This window comes from Camelus bactrianus, chromosome 19 (genome assembly GCF_048773025.1).
Source record: "Camelus bactrianus isolate YW-2024 breed Bactrian camel chromosome 19, ASM4877302v1, whole genome shotgun sequence".
In the NCBI taxonomy this organism is placed as follows: Eukaryota; Metazoa; Chordata; class Mammalia; order Artiodactyla; family Camelidae; genus Camelus; species Camelus bactrianus.
In genome coordinates, this window is record NC_133557.1 from 8,038,898 (window position 1) to 8,056,790 (window position 17,893).

General features: G+C 36.5%; 1 protein-coding gene across 4 annotated transcripts in view; it reads right to left on the reverse strand.

Moving 5' to 3' along the window:
- Positions 1-17,893, reverse strand: part of PTPRA (protein tyrosine phosphatase receptor type A) — a 115,854-nt gene that overhangs the window by 81,802 nt on the left and 16,159 nt on the right. For 2 of the 4 annotated variants that reach the window (XM_074347014.1, XM_074347012.1), the window contains exon 2: positions 335-414. In XM_074347014.1, coding sequence (XP_074203115.1) covers positions 335-361 — 27 coding nt within the window. In that variant the 5' untranslated portion in view covers positions 362-414. The remainder of the gene's footprint in view (positions 1-334; positions 415-17,893) is intronic. The other 2 variants (XM_074347013.1, XM_074347015.1) reach the window with 2 other exon arrangements.

The window sequence follows — 17,893 nt, forward strand, 5'->3', positions numbered from 1 at the left end:
TTTGACTCAGTGCGTTAGTTCCTCAACAAGGATCCACATCAGACTCACCTGTGCTCTACTCACAGAAACTAACTCAACAAGGGCAGGACAGCAGGGCACAGATTTTGGTCTTTCACTTCTTAAAGGTCTTTAAGTGATTCTGATTCATGACCAGGTTGAGAATCATTGTCTTAAAGGATGATAATTATAACATTTTTAATTACAAAAATATTATTTATACTCCTATAGCTTGGAAATAAATGGAGTGGGAGAGAATCTGCTTTCAGCTATATTTTATGAGGACACTAACTTGGGTGACAAAATCTCCTTGCAGCTCTGGTTTTATATCTCTTACCTTAGTTATTTGAACTGCATCATCCATCACCACTCATTGGAATTCCATAAATACCTTTTTTTCAGTCGTGCCACCTGCAACTAAAGGGGAAAAAAATTTAGAAAGATAAAACAGCCCTATTTGAATACCACCGGTTGCTCTGGGGAGAGGAGTACACGCTAACAAGATGTCTCATAGAATATGATGAACATTCCAGGAGCCACAGGACAAAGCTCCATCTTAAATAGTGAATTAACTATTCAGATCACTGAAGACCTCACAAGAACTGCATTCACGTCCTTCCTCCCTAATCCCAAAACCTGGACTGTTCTACTGTAGGGTGGCTTATGAACCACTAGGTCCCCTCAGGGGACATCTGGCAATGTCTGAAGACAGTTCTGATTATCTAACAAATCACAGGACAGCCATTCCATAACAAAGAATTATCCCCAAAGGCTGAAAATCCCTGCATTGGTCAAAGACCCACCTTCGGGTCCAAGCTCTGCAACCTATAAGCTTATGTGACCCAGGTCAAAATTATTAACCTCTTTAAGCCTCAGTTTTCTCTCTTGGAAAAAGACTAGAGTCTGAATTTAATGTTCTCTCCTATTCTAAATCTTAAGATATTAAAATAATCAAATTTATATTGAAATAATACCTAACATTTAAGCATATGCAATGGCCCAGACATCACTCTGTTTTCATGTGTTCTACCTCATTTAACCCTCAAAATAGCCCTATAAGGCAGATGCTACCATTATCCTTATTATTCAGATGAATAAACTAATGCACAGAGATTTGCCTAAGGCCACAAGGTGGTAAGCAGCAGGGCCAGGATTTGAACCTGGTCAATCTGATTCTGGAGTCCTCATTCTTATTATTATCTTCTCTTCCCCTTTGGACCTTTGGACAGAGTACTGAGTTAACCAAATCCCTCAATTCACAGCCCTCCACAGACCATACAGGACTGTAGGTCAGAAACAAAGAGAGACCATTTTTCAGCTACAAATTAGCCAAGATTAAGAAAACAAGATCCAGGGAAAGGGGGTGGGAAGGGATAAATTTGGGAGTTTGAGATTTGCAAATGTTAACCACTATATATAAAAATAGCTAAACAAATTTCTTCTCTATAGCACAGGGAACTATATTCAATATCTTGTAATAACCTTTAATCAAAAAGAGTATGAAAACGAATATATGTATATATATGCATGACTGGGACATTATGCTATACACCAAAAATCAACATATTGTAACTGAGTATACATCAATTAAAAAAAAAAAAAAAAAGAAACAAGTTCCAAAGTTGTTGAGGATCAGACAGTACCGGCTGCTTATACCTTGCACTGACACTGTGAAAGAGCTTTCAACATGAAGAGCCTTAAGAATGTTTATACTCTTCAATCTACTTTACTTCTGCACGTCTATTCAAAGAAAACAATCCTAAATACAGTAAATAACTTCATAGAAAGGTATTCATTGCTGTACTTTTATTAATATAGAAAATTCAGAAACCTAGGGAATGGATATATAAACTAAGTAAGCACTTGTTAGAATATTATGTATCCATCTTAAAAAGTTTATGAAGATCACAAAATAACCCACTTAGGTTAAATAAAGGAAATAAAGGAAAAGTGGTGTGAAATAAAATTCTTATTTTACGGCAAGATAAGAAAAATTTAAACATAAAAAAGTCTTCTCTGCCCTTTGACCTTCTCGCACCCCACCGTGCACTGTGTATCTGCATTATGCGTCAACCAAACCTCGCCCATCGGCAGGAATACCTGCTCAACCATCAAGAGCAACATTCCTCCAGCACCAAGACTCCTTAAAAGATAACATTCTTTCTTGAGCTTGTAGGGGTCACATGACCCACCAGGATGATCCACTTAGATCTGGATTTTGCAAACTGTCAAAAATATATCATTTAATGCAGAGCACTCTATCTCAAAAAACTGATAAAACTATGCTTTGATTTCTAACCGCGAAACAGTTATCAGAGCTTTCTGAGATGCTCTTCCCAGGTTGTAATCTTCAAATTTGGCACAAACAAAATTTCCCATCTCTTTCTCAGATCGACTGATTAAATTTTTGTGGGAAGCATTTTTCACTTTTTAAAAATTGTGTTAAAATATTCATAACATAAAGGTTACCACCTTAAACCGTTTCTGTTTGGTTGGGTTGCTTTTTTTTTTTTTTTTTTCCTGTGAGGGGAATTAGGTTTATTTATTTATTTTTAATGGAGGTACCAGGGACTGAACCCAGGACCTCATGCATGCTAATCACACACCCTACCAGTGAGCTATACCCTCCTCCCAACACCTTAACTATTTTCAAATGCACAGTTCAGTGGTATTAGTTACATTCGCATTGTTATGCAGCCAACATTACCATCTATCTCCAAAATTCTTTTCATCTTGTAAAACTGAAACTCTATACCCATTAAACAATAATTCCCCATACTCCCCTCCCTCAAAGCCCCTGGCAACCACTATTCCCTCTGTCTCCATGGTTTTGATTACTCTAAGTACCTCATATAAATGGACTCATACAGTATTTGTTACTGGTTTATTGCACTTTTGCTTATTCATCATCTGTTGATGGACACTTGGGTTGTTTCCACGTTTTAGCTATCGTGAATAATGCTGCTATGAGCACTGGTGTACAAATAACTCTTCAAGGTCTTGCTTTCAATTCTTTTGGGCATATACCAGAAACAGAACTGCTGGATCATATGGTAATTCTATGCTTAATTTTTTGAAAAACCTGCACACTGTTTTCCACAGCTGCTGGACCACTTTACATTCCCACCCACAGTGCACAGGGTTTTAATTTCCCCACATCTTCATCAACATTTGTTTTCTGGTTTGTTGTTTGTTTGATAGTAGCCATCCTAATAGATGTGAGCCATATGGAACATTTTATGTCCTGGCAGACACAAAGATGTACTGCTCAGATCCCTCTTCAACAAGGGACTTGCTGCCTACTTGCAACTAGTGTGGTTAGCTGACAGCTTCCTGCTGTTAACCCCTTTACAATCCACCTCAGCTTTCAAACAGAGGGCATCCTTTCCTTGGGACTGCCCCCTCCCCTGCCAATGACTGGGCAATGTGGCGGAACAATGGTCTAGCCCTTTCCAACCAGTAAGATGCTCCTCTATGAGGCTGTCTGGTCCGGCGGAGACTCTGTCAGGTGTGTGCTGCAGTCTGGTGGCTTCTCATGTCCAGCCTACTTCTTTCTCTTTTTCTTCATAGGCATTACTCCCCAGTAAGCCCTCTGCCCTCCTACTCTGTCTCAATCTGATTCCTGGAGAACCCAACTAGCACATGTATTAAGTGTACTATTTACATTGATGGAGGGAAAAAAAAAACTGGGAAAAAAATAAGACTCCCAATGAATAAACCAAAATGTTAATGGTGGGACCTCTGTACTATCTAAGTATTCCTTCTATGACTTGTACATCATAAAAAAAAATTAAAAGAAAACTATACTAAATTCTGCTTCTGAGGAAATACTCTAATGGTAAGATAAGTTGGTATATTTTGTACACAATGTACCCAAATTTACGGAGGAGTGAGTCATAAACAAACTGCTGGGGTTCTTCATAAACACACATGCCCAGGTACTAAGGAACTAAAAGGTCAGGCAGTGGGCTTCACAGACATTTCATATGCTTTTTACAGACATTTCACAGTCTTCCTTATTGTTTAATTAAAATTTGTACTCGTTTAAAGACCTTTAGAAGAGACAATGAAGCCTGTTCAGGTCACCATCCTTTTCTCACAGATGAGATCAGTGCCCTAGACAGGATGGGCAAAGAACAGTTCCTGGCCTTGTGTCTCAGTGCCTATGTCCACTTCTCTTTCCAGCTATACTAGCAGTGTCCAAATGCAGGAAGCACATTAAACATACGTTTCCAAAACAGATAAAATAACAAGGTTATTCCAAGAACTATTCAAAATCTAGCTCTTTCTATGAAAACTGAATGGTGGCATCTGATACCGCCATTCCAGGCAGTTTCCTTTCTGAGTGCCGACCCCCTCAGCACATGAATAGACACAGCCTTTATCATCTTAAAGAACCCCTCTTAATCTCCAATGTCTCCCCATCCCAGCTATCACTTTCTCCCCTTTCCTTCCTTGCCAATCTTCTCAATGTACACTCAGTGTCTCTCCTCCCCAACCACAAACCCTCTGATACACACGCTCACTCGGTCTCCACAGGAACTGCTCTTGACAGAGTCAGTGGTGATCTCCAAAGGAGACTTCAGTCCTTACTGATTCCACCAAACTGCGAATCTGACCACTGCCACAACTCCCATCATCGCTTGATCAGCATTTCCTCTCAATCGATCTAGAACTGCCCCTCAAATGTTGGTTCCATCCTCACCAACACCAGCAGTTCCCAAAGCTGGCTCCACTTTAGAAAAGGCTGGGAAGCTCCTTAGCCCTCCTCCCCTGCCACTGCCCCAGCTCAAGGACATCATAATTTCAGAGGGTGTGGGTGGAAAGTGTCCCTGGCAATGTGTGTTTGGGTTTTTCGGGTTGTTTTAAATTAAGTACCTAAGGTGATTCCAATGTGCAGCCAGGACTGAGAATCACTCCTCTATCAGGCTTTCTGGATCTCACCTTTCCTTCCTCTATCTCCAGCCTCAAATTATTTCCAGAGCCCCAGATCTACATATGCCCTTTACTTCTAGGCCTGTGTAGCTCACAAGTAACACTGATTCAAATAACCAACCCTCATAGAAATACGTTATCTTTTCTTTTATCTGTTCCTCCTTAATTGCTTAACTCAGTGCATAAAAATCACTATCTACCCCAGGAATCAGCAAACTCTCTGTAAAGAACCAGCTAGTGAACATTTGGCTTTGCAGGTCCTCACGCCTCTGTCACAATTACTCAGCTCTGCTGTTGCAGCACAAGAGCCACAACAGACAACAGGTAAAGTTTAAAGCTGAGTCCAATAAAACTTTATTTATGAACACAAAGTTGAATTTTATATAATTTCCACTATGATAAAATATCATTCTTCTTTTGATTTGACTTTCTTTCAACCATTTAAAGATGTAAAAACAATTCTTAGTTTGTGGACTGTGCAAAACCTGTCAGTAGGTCAGTCTGCCAACTCCAGTCTGCCCCCTCACCCAAGCCAGGGACCCTAGTCGTCCCAATTCCTTCCTCTCCCTTAGTCACAAGAGTCAATCATTACCTCCAGTAAAGTACTTGTCACAAACTATTGTAACTATATATGGCCTCCCTCAACTGACAGTAAGATCCTTGAAGGTTAAGAAACATGTCTTAACAATATCCACAGGGCCAAGCAGAGTCCCTCCTAGAATCCTGCAAGCAATCTATAAAAGAGCTCTTTTTTCCTTTAAGTCTTTCCCCTAGTTCAAGACACAGAGAAAATTCCACCACCATGAGAGTAAATGGTGTATCCTACTAACTTGAATCTTTCTTTATTCTAAGACAGTTTCTTTTTAGTTCAGCTTATTCTTGAACTTAACAGTAAGGTTTAAAGGGAAAAGGAAAACACAGCAAATTTTAAAACGCATTAAATAAAGGCTCAGGCAAACATGTAGCATATTCATTATTAAGAATAAATAATAGTGATCCTTACTGGTCAATGCTTCAGTAACTGCTTAATTCCTGTTTTCTGGTGCTTTTTCTGCTTTTCAAGGACATGAAATGCTGTATGGGTCTTTGAAACAACCAATTTGATCAAACCTTGAAGATGCCGCTACAGTGGCTGACTACCACTTGGGCTGGGTCTATGAGCAACCTTTATGTCTTCTACACACCTCTCCTTTCTAAGTGGCACCTTCAACTATAATCAAATCTTGAAAGTTATCATATAAAGAAGGATAAACCAGGCATGCTAAAAAACATTTTTTTAAAGAAATAACCAGACACATCTAAAAGCAGCAGCTTAACCAGGATCAGAATAATAACCATTTATTAATGCTTAGTATGTGTCAGGCACTGTATCAAAGTGTACAGTGTACATTACTTAACATATCTTCAAAACAAGCACAGAAAATAGATGCTTCATTTTGCAGATGAAGAAACTGAGGCATAGAACAATTAAATAACCTACCAAACATCTGTAGGTGACAAGATTGAGACTCAAACCCAGGTATATCTGATTCCAAAATTTATGTTCTCACCCACTAGTTGAATAGGGTCTATATAACCAAGGTATGTCAATAGCCACTGGAGGAAAAGGGCTTCCTCCAGAAGGACCTAGATGGAAAGTCTCAAAGCCCCTGTTTGAAATGCATCATAACTGTCATATAATTACAAAACTGCTAAGTATAGCGCAATGTACACAGCCAGTGAGGCTTTCTAATCACTGTCTAACAATGAATAAAATAAACTGGAAGAGCCAATTCCATGATAGAGCAGGACTTCTTACTCTAAAGATGAGAAGCAAAATCTTGTAGCAAATTAGAGAACACTGCCATGGTTCCATTTCCCACTGTTAACAGAGCCATTGCCAGGAAGTCCCAAGATTACTATAGCAACCACTGGTCTTGCTATTCACCAAGTTTCTGCCTTTTTGCTTCGTCAGGAAACAGACAGGAAAATCAGGCTCTTAATCTCTTTTTTCAAAGAGGAAGCTACCATTTAAAATTGGAAATAAATGAATATGTAAAAGGTAATTCATACTCTGGCTGACACCCAATATTTCTGAATATTAAAACTCAATTTTTAAAGCACACAGACTTATCTTTTTTATCTTCTAATATAGCAGTCTAGAAAATCTGCTAAAACTTCCCAACTACAAAAATCTAAAAACATTGGATAAATGCTTACATCCTTTGAAAAGCTTAGCTAAGTTCTGAAGAAAGCAGAGAAAACTGCCAGAGGCATAACAAACTGCCACAGTTAGAGGTCAGAAGTCCAGGCACACCATGGCTGGTTTTTCTGTTCATGATCTCACAAGGATAAAGATTTATGCCATGCTGTGTTCTCACCTGGAGCTCAAGATCCTCTTCCAAGTTCACATGGTTGTGGCAGAATGCAGTCCCTTGTAGTTATAGGACTATGGTCCCTGTTTCTTCTGCTCATCCAAAGGCCATCCTCAGCTGTTAAAGGCCATCTGTAATCCTTGCCATACAGACTCCTCCATCTTCAAAGCCAGCAATGGAAAAATCTCCCTCTTGCTGAATCTTTTTCATGTTTTAAATCCTCTGACTCTTCCTTGCTCTGACTTCTGGAGCCAGATTCTAAGGGGTCATGTGATCAGGTTAGGCCTATCTACATAATCTCCCTTTTAACTGGTGCAAAGTCAATTTATTAGTAACTTAGTCACATCTTTAATATCCCTTTTGCAATGTGATGTAAAATAAGCACTGGAGTAAAAAAAAGTCCCATCAAATTCACGAGTGTGCCCACACTTGTGAGACTAGATTAAAAGAGTTTAGATTAAAAGAAAGATTACAGAACTTTTTCATTAAGAATTAGTTTAATAATACATTTTAAAACAAGTTACTTTACTTTTTCTATACTTGCTAATAGACTAATAGTTCTGTATATTTTTCAGAACTCCTATCTTCTAATTTCTTATTCAAGTCTGAATATCTATTATTAGAAAGCAGTCATTTATCTTTAGTTTGAGGCCAGTTTTTGTTTTTCTTTAAACTGATTTTCCTTTTGGTATATCATTCCTATTGATTTATACCCATATCTTCTCTACTTTTTTGAAGTATGCCTTCCTCAAATAGCGAGGGACATGTACATATCTACCCAATATTCCCCGCTCCGTCTCTCACAGTTAGATCACAAAGTCACTTTCTCCCAGTCTTCTTATAATTTATACTTTTTACTTACTCCCTCTGCTACTCATCTTCCCCTATCACAGCTGTTACACTTTATATAAATTGGTGTCAGGAATTTATTTCCTGCCATGCCCAGGATAAGGTTCCTCCTGATTAAATCAGCTTATTTCAAGATAAGCATATTACTCCTTTTCCCCATGAAATATACTTACCACTTGTGTGTAAGTCAACAGTATTTTAAACCAAGATCTAAAAGTCAAAGTCTAATATAATGAAATCATCTACATAGAAAACAGGAAAAGAGTAACACAGCATGCTTCCTACACATCAAATTCCAAAACCCCAGATTCGAAAAAAAATGCAAAGTAAAATTCTCATCGCTTGTGATTTACCTTGATAACCTACTGCCTTGAGCAAATGCAGTAGCAGTCATTCATCTACCAGGTTCTGTTATTGTTTGACTGACAATTCAGAACTAGAAAAAAGAAAAAAAAAAAAAAACCAACCCCTACCCCCCCAAAAAAAACTGGCTTGTATGTAACAGGCCCACAAATTTAACACCTATGCCAAACATCTTTAGAAACATTTAACAAATCTAGGAAAAGACAGAATCCTATTACAAGCAGAATTATTTTAAACAAGACTTGACTAAGAAAATTCTCTCCAACCCCTTGCTTCTATTAATAACTATTTAAAACAATAAAAATAAAATTTTAAAGGAACTCAAAACTCTTGAAATCGAAATTATTTATATAATGCTTAATGTATTCACCAAAGTTCCAGCTTCACTGGAAAAATCAAACTCTAGACTTCGAAGTCAACAAGCCATCAATGCAAGCAGCACCCAACATGTCCCAATAAAACACACAAGACAATACACAAGACCAGAATGAGGGAATGTTCTGGGGCCTCAATTCCACATGCTCTGGTTTCTGAACCAAAGCAACATGTACAGTGTAGCAGAGGCAGGAAAGGCATAGGACTCTTCCTCTTCTATCTCCATTGAAGAATACAGAAAACCAAGCAGCAATTCAAAAATTACAAGAAAACTTTTTTTCTGGTTTCTTTATAAACATTGATAAATGTAGTATCTTCTCGCTGTAAAAATCTCAAGCAATACTCAAGTTCATGAAGTACAAAGTGAAAGCCTCCCATGTTTTCACTTGTGTTTCCTGGTTCAGTATTGGATCAATAGTTCATACAGTTACTGACATTTGTACTTATTTGGTGAATTGTCTTTGCCCATTTTTCTAATAGGGTATTGGTCTGTTTCTTATCTGCAGGTATTCTTTCATACTAGGGCGATTTTAACCTTTCCCTGACATATGATTGCAAATATTTCCCCCCATCTGCAGTTTATCTTTTAGTTTTGTTTGTATTATCTTTTTATGCAGTTGAGTTATGCAATCTTTCCCTTCCTGAATTTGGCTTTGTAATGCTTTACACTAAATACAGGTGAGCATACCACCTGATTTCAGTAAGACCTGCAAACTAAGAAAAATTTTTGTATTTTTTAATGGCTGAAAAAAAATCAAAAGAATGATATTGCATGATGTGAAAACTATATGAAATTCAAACTCCAGTGTCTACAAATAGTATCAAACACAGCTGCACCACTCATTTATGAGTTGGCTACGTGCGGCTGGCCTCAACATTACAATGGCAGAATTGAGAGGCTCCTGGATATGTGGTGCTCACAGAGCTCTGCACTGCTCCTCAGTGCACCACAAATCACAGTGACAAAGTTACAAGTCAAAGTGTTTCAAGTGCCACATTCACATATTAACATACTGTGATAGCGTTTTTTTTTTTTTTATTACCAGTGCACAGTCATCAAGTCAAAACAAGAAGAGAAAAGTGGACTTTGTCATACTTTCAAAGCACGGTGGAGAGTGTGGATTATTTTGTTATCAAGTCGGACGGGAAAGCATTGTGTTTACTATGCAATGACACTATGGATGTGCTAGAAGAACTCTCTATACAACATTACCAGACTCACTAGTCATCTCAATATTTCCAATTCACAGGAAAGCAATGGTCAGGAAAAGTGGAAATTTTAAAGCAGAATATCTCATCACAGCAGAATTTCTGGAAGGAAGGAAGGAAAGGGGGAAGGGAGAAAGGGAGGGAGAGAAGAAAAAAAAAGGAGGCTGTAACCAAAGTTAAGTTTCCAAGAGGGTCATTTTTTAGCCAAGAAAGGAAAGTAATTTGCCGACTGTGAGTTAATTAAATCATGCTTGACTGCAGGAGCTCAAGAAATGTATTCAGAGAAAATAAACTTACAGCAAAACCAGTTGCTCCAAAAGCTGAGGACAATGGGAGTAAAATTAATAATCTATTAAAAAAAAAAAGGCAAATGATTTCAAGTAGAGCCCCTGTTGCTTAATCAGTTAGATGTTACTAATATTGCTTAGCTGATGTTATTTACTTAAGGAGTCAAAGCCAAATTAATAGTTTGTGAAGAATCAGCTTCTACGAATAGTCTATGTGGCCAAAAGTTGAGAAAATACTACTTCAGAATAACCTGAGGTAGAATTAGCTAAGGTGAGTTATAACTGATGATGTCTGTAAAAATATGTGTGGAGTAGGAAAAGGCTTAGTTGGGTAATTTACAAAACTTGTGAAGATGTAAGATAATTGTTATTATATTTTTTATCAGCAGGTACTCTGGAATATATGTGAATCTATCATGTTACTGAACCAAGAGTGTCCATGGTAAACTTCATTCACTGTCATGGACATTGTCAGAAACAGAAGCAGAATAATGTGTCCTGCCTGCCTACACGGCAGTTTGATGGCTTAGCAGTAGTAAAGTTTCACTGTGAATTTTTTTTAAAGCTTGGGGCTTAGATTGAAATTTCAGAACAATTAGACCTTTCTCAGTCACTATTATTATAAATGAATAGCTTTGAAACTTGGCTTTTGCTGCAGATTATATAACATTTAATAAATTCAACCTAACATTATAGTACAGAACAGGACTTACATGTGAAACTTAAATTGCAGTTAAGTCATTTAGACAAAAATATTTGAATCATATGTAATGTTAAGCTGCTTTATACACTTCCTGTGCTGTCAAAAGTTAAAACAAGAAGTGAGATCTCCATTTTCAAACAAATTTGCAGTGGATATATATTTTTAGCTCAAACTACAATTTTGGAAGCATTTTTAGGACTTCAGTGCAAATGCAAAGAAAATTTCTGTATTTCAAAATCTATTTAACAGTGCAATTATGGCACTTCCACCTAACCTTCAATTGGAAATAATTAATCTGCAATGTAATGATATGCTAAAAGGCAAATACTAAAAGAAAAATCTAATATAATTCTATAAATGCTTCCCAAGTGATTACTATGCACAATTAAAATCATATGCTTGGGGGCTGATATCAGTATTTGGCTGTGCATCTGTGTGAAGATATTTTCAAAGATGAAATATGTAAAATCTCATTACAGATCAGCATTAACAGATGAACATTTGCAATCAATTTTGATGACAGGGAACACTAACTCTGAACCTCAGTTAAGCAAAATGTATCACCTAAGACAGGAGTCCATTTTTCTCATTAGTATATCTATATTACAAAAAGTTGTACTGAGTAACAATAATTATTATTACTATTATTATATTTGAATTTCATCAATAAGAAATTCGTGGAAATGTGTTTTCTCTTGTTATAAAGTACCTACATAAGAATCCCAATTTTGCTTTTTGGACTGCAAAGCCTAAAATATTTACTCTATGGCCCTTGTCTGATGATTGCTGCTTTGAGAAAGTTTTCTTTAGCCTAAGCATAGAAAAGCATCTCCTCTAGTTCCTCCAAGGATTGGTAAAAACTTACATCTGCCACAAATAAGACCTGGGCCTGATTGGTTACATTAAAAAATACAGTAAATCAGGTATTCAAAAAAAAAGTGTATGTAACTTAAATACTTGATTTTTACTTAAAACAAATACTTGTACATTCACCTGCCAATATTTTGGTCGAATGCCAAGACATCTTTTTTGAGTACAGATCTACTAATTAATGTTTCACATGTTCTTTCGTGCATAGATCATATACATATCTATGATTTCAAACTTCAGTTTCTCTAGAATGAAACAAGAACTTAGACAAAACGTGGGACAACTGAGCACAGAAACTTTAATAAGATTTTTATGATTTTTTTCCCTTAATCTTTTAAAGTGTTCATGCCCAAAACTAATCTGGCTGGGGAAGGACGTGTATTTAGCCAATCCTTTCAAGATTTTCAACTTAACTTTCTCAAAAACATACTATTTTATATTCATATTTCATTGGGGTTTGTTTATCTATTTATTATTTATTATTTCTTAATGGAGGTAGTAGGGATTGAACCCAGGACCTCATGCATGCTAAGCACACACTCTATCACTGAGCTATACCCTCCCCCACCTTGGTTTATAATATTTAATTAGGCTACAAAATTATAATACTAAGTATAACTGGCATAAAACCAGGTTTAGAACATACTGACTCCTGAAAGTATAAATTCAACCAGTGACTGCAGAAGGCAAGAGTAGTCTATCCGCCATGAATGTTCAGCTTATTTTAAGAATCACTCAGTACATTCTTAAGAATGAAAAATGTGGTTAATTCAGTAATCTGGTTAAGTATACTCTATAATCTGGTGATTATTTGAGCATAGTCTAAATTAGCAATCTTTATTTACTTTTTCCCCCAAACAGCCCACTGTTGCAGGACCATTTATTGACTACTCCGTTCTTTTCTGATTTTTAAATGCTATTTTTATCACATTCTAAATTCCCATACAGTCCAGGTCTGTTTCTGAACTTACTGTTCTGCCCTAAATACTTGTTTTGTCTATTCTAATGCCAAACTGTCTTAAATATCTTTAACTTTCTGATATACTTTACTATCTGGAGGGTCCAGTGTCACATACCCTCCCCACTTCTACTGCCCTCCAATTACCATTCTTTTTCAAAGTTTTTCAAAATTTTCTCAACTACCGAATTTACTCTTCCAAGTGAACTGTATATGCAATGTGTCAAGCTCTCGAAAAGGTTCATCCTATTGGGCTTACAAACAATTTGCATTAAAGCTGTAGAATAATTTGAGGAGCACTAATGTCTATGCAATATCTTTATAAGTAAGTTTCACATTCAGGAACACAGCATAAATATTGAATTTATTTATATCTTTTAAAAATCCTTCAGTAAAGCTTTATAGTTTTCTTCATATTAGTTTTGCATATTTCTTAAGTTAAGTTGTGCTCTCTCCTATCACCATATCATTTTTTTTTAATTTAAAATTCTGCTAGTGTAGCATTTAACATAATTTATAAAGAATTAAGTTTTGTGAGAATAGGTCATTCTCACTTCTTCACCGTTCTCCATCCACACTCTTCCAAAACAGGAAGCTGTCCAGGGAAGAAGAGGATGTGTCTCATTCACGTTTGAAATCCTAGCACTTACCTAGCATGCAGCAATCAAACAATCAATGACTGGTTCTCAAATTGACAAGTATCTTGCTAAGTTATGTAAACCCAATACTAAATCTTTAAAAGAGACAAGAAAACAGATGGTTTATTCATTTGGGATAGGAAAGAGATTCTTAAATCCACCATCACCCTTGTTAACCTAAAAAATAGTACACATGGACTGAAACATTATGCTGTACAGCAGAAATTGACACACTGTAACTGACTATATACTTCAATTAAAAAAAACAACAGTACCTATGTCAAAAAATATCTTCCTTCCTTTAAAGGTCTTTCATAAATGAACTCAGTACAAACCTCTGGATTTATTTTTCAGCCTTTACAACCTCATCAATAACTCTATTTCTTATGTATAAATAGAATAGCCAAAACTTACTGAATGCTCCCTGTAAGTTAGGCATGTTACCTAATTTAGCTCATTTACTCCTCACCATAACCTTATGAAAATAGATGTTATTATGCCCCATTTTGCAGAAAGGAAAGTGAGACACAGAAAGGTTAAGTAACTTCACCAAGGTTACACACATAGTAAGTAGCAGAGATGGAAATCTGAACCAAGGCAGTCAGCTTCAGAATCCACAAAATATTCTAAAGAGCACATTATTTCCTATTTTCATTTCATCAGTGGACAGGCTTTAGTGGGTCAGTTGAAAATCTTCATTGTGCTAAATAAAGCTCAGCATATCTACAGTTCTTAACATTTTACAATTCATAAAGTGAAAAACAAAAAAAAATCCTCAAATTATGCTTAGGAATGTTTTAAAATATTCTTTAAAAGGACTAAACATTAATAATTCTGTATTTTATAGTCCAATTTAAATGAAACATAAAAATCTTTGTTAAATCACTGCAGTTTTGTTTAGCAACCTGTCTTAACCGAATCACTTAAATGTATTTGATAACATTCCCACCCCCACTCGGGGATGACCTGGAATCATTTGGCACCAACCTTCCCAAAATGAATTATTAAAGACTTCCATGCTTTTAAACGAAAGGATCAGACCAGTGCTGGCAGCTGCCAAGAATGAGTTTACTGCCTGGTTTCCATGACTGCATCAATCTGAGACCAGTGTAAGAGAGAAGATGTATCCCTGGAAACCAACTCTTTGCTTTGTTGGAAAAAAAAAAGAGAGAAAGCTTCAGAATAATTTAACTTGAGTTTAATGTGTTCATTGCACGTGATAATCAATGGCAAAAGTCCTGTCCCAATCAAACTTATGAGAAAGTTATATGGTGCCTAGTGGAATACCCCCAAATTGGTTTTACAGAGATTATCTTATGATCTATAAACAATTATTTTTGATTTCAGTCTTTAAAAGAATATTACAATAGAAGCTGTACCAGCAAAAACTTCATGAATAATATCTAATTGGGAACAAAGTTTGGTAACTTCTCAACTATACAACTGCCTGATACTATCTGAACTCTCCACGCACATCCTGTATACTCTAGAAATGTCCTTTATTTTAGGTGTTACAAATTGTGAAATTTCAAAATGGAAAGTTCTTCCAAATTCAGGAGCAGATTGAAAATACTTATGAAAATAACTATACTTCATAACATAAGTTACGATTCCATTCATCTCAACTTCATTTCCTATGAAGCACAAATGAGCTTTAATGAAACATATTAGGTACAGCCTCCCAGGTTTTCTTAAACCAGGACCCTACTTCCCAAGAGCTATAAATATACTTCCTGTCATCAACAGCAATGGCTGGAGCAACCCCTCTGTTCAAAAGAACTAAAAATACATTTTTGTACATATCCTCTCTTCTGCTATCCACCCACTATTTCAAGAGGAACTGACAGAGGGAAATGCAGAGCTATGTAAAGTTCAGCTGAGAGTAGCACAAAGATTGTAATTTTCCTTGGAAAAAAAAGGCTACCTTCAATTGAATAATGTCTAGGGAGGTATTAACCAGCTATTACAGGGTCAGAGTAAATTTTAAAAGTTTTAGAGAAGCTATTCCTGGTCACAAGTTATATTTTGCATTTCATTAACTGTCATTTAGTTAAACTATGTTAACAGAAATTCATGCATATTGGAACTGAGCAAAATAAGAACTGTCTTTACTCATTTGAGAACTAGACAGGGGTACTCAGCCAGCACTTTCAGTGGGGCTGGGGTCAGTGAGATGGCCCTCACCGTCAGGAGATTGTTACCCACAAGGGGGCTGGAGCAGAAAAGACAGAAAGCGAGATTCTAAATGTCAGAGAAAGGTGATACAAATTCAGAAAGAGAAGAGACTAGGAAAAAGCCTGTGGTACTGAAAGAGAATTAAAGGTATCAGAGCAAAATCATGGTTTTCAACAATATTTATAGGGAGGGGGATGGGAAGGGAACGACTGGGAGTTCGAAATTTGTAGATACTGACAGGCATATGTAGAATAGATAAACAAGATTATACTCTATAGCACAGGGAAATGTATACAAGATCTTGTGGTAGCTCACAGCGAAAAAAAAAATGTGACAATGAATATATGTATGTTCATGTATAACTGAAAATTGTGCGCTACACTGGAAATTCACATAACATTGTAAACTGACTATAACTCAATTTAAAAAATGTTAAAAAACCCCAATATTTATAGGTAGATATGGATGTCTGTGTATACATATGTATGTATGTATTATGTATAAATATATTTCAAGCCCTCCAACCACAAATCCCAACATGTGTGTTTCACTTCTGCCCAATAGGGGACATTCCCACCACCATAGTGATAAAGGCTCTCATCCATACTTTCCCCTCACTCCTGCCTCCTGACTGACCCTGGTGTTTCTCCCATGTGGCCCTGCATAGCACAGTGCCTCTGGGAACCATGAATAATAAATTTTCTTTAATGGCACTGACCTCTTCATGTCATCAATCAGTCATATCTATAAGTTAAATCCCAGGTACATTTTAAAACAATATCCTATCTCTGACCTCTAATAGAGCTGAAGAGCAATGACACCCCAAAGAACATATCTGGCATTCAGATCTTGTTTCCTAAATGCATCCTCTAATAAGAGGAACCAGAGTTTCTTGATGAAATCGTTGATTCCAGGACTGGGGCAGTGAAACATGCGCATGGAAAATCTCACTATGCCAAAAAGTAAGAAACATGTGTGATCAGACTGATGGGGACATGAGAAAAGTTCACAGGAGCCAGCTTGAAAAGGTTCTCTTGGCCAAATCTGCGACAATTTTGAGCATGAGGATAAGCAATAAATGAATAATAGGTTCCAGGAATTCATGCTGATACATTTAAATTATTTTTTAAAAAGGGGGAAAAAAGGGAGAGAAAGCTTTTCCTTACAGTGAAATGCCAATGATGAAAGCAGAAGGAATGATGAAATTTTTAAAATTTCACCATATGGTAACCACTATAGTAATAACTGACTCAGGCACAAATCATCAATGGATGGTAAAACTAGTAGGTAAAAATTTGGTGAGAAATGAACTATTTATATAGCCTCAAAGTATCATCCCACAAAAGGTATAATATTTACTTATTATCAAGTGCAAAACACTTTTGAACTGACTTCACAGTGTAGAAATCTGTCACACATCTTAACCAAGTGATAAAATTTAGCATAACAGAATGAGACAAATTGACATGTGCCTCCCGATACGATGCAGTGAGAACTCATCTTGTCTGTGGTGTTCCTGCCCAAAATGCATAACCTAAATCTGTTTATAAGGAGACTAAGCAAAATTGACGAACACTCTACAAAGTAAATGGCCTTTTCTTATAAAATGTCAAACTCACTGAAAACAAGAAAAGATTTTAATACCAAATTGAAGGAAACTGAAGAGACATGATAACTAAATGCAAGGCATGGTCCTGGATGGTCTCTGAATTGGAAAGACAAGGGGAAAGGGAAGAGGTTTTTCTGTTTTTGTTTTTGGGGGGAAAGTTGGGTTATTATTGATCTTTTGGGGTTTTGTTTCCTTTTTCTGTAAAGAATATAACTGGGAGATCAGTGAAATCTGAGTGGTTGGTGTCTGTGAATTAGGCAGCAGTATCCTCTTCTATTTTCAGGATACACATACTGATTCAGAGGTTACAGAGCCTTATGTCTGCAACTTATCAAATGATTCAGAAAAACTGTATAGCTAGAAGGATACAATGACAAAGATAAGGCAGTTATGATAAAATGTTAATAATGTAACATTAATAATGTAGAATCTGGGTGAAGAATATACTCGGCCAAAAAGCAAACAAATATTGATTTCCCGAGGACTAAAATCATACAGGCCATATTCTTTAACCACAATGCAATTAAATCTATAAGCTCATATAAAAAAGAAAACCCTCATGGTTGAAAAT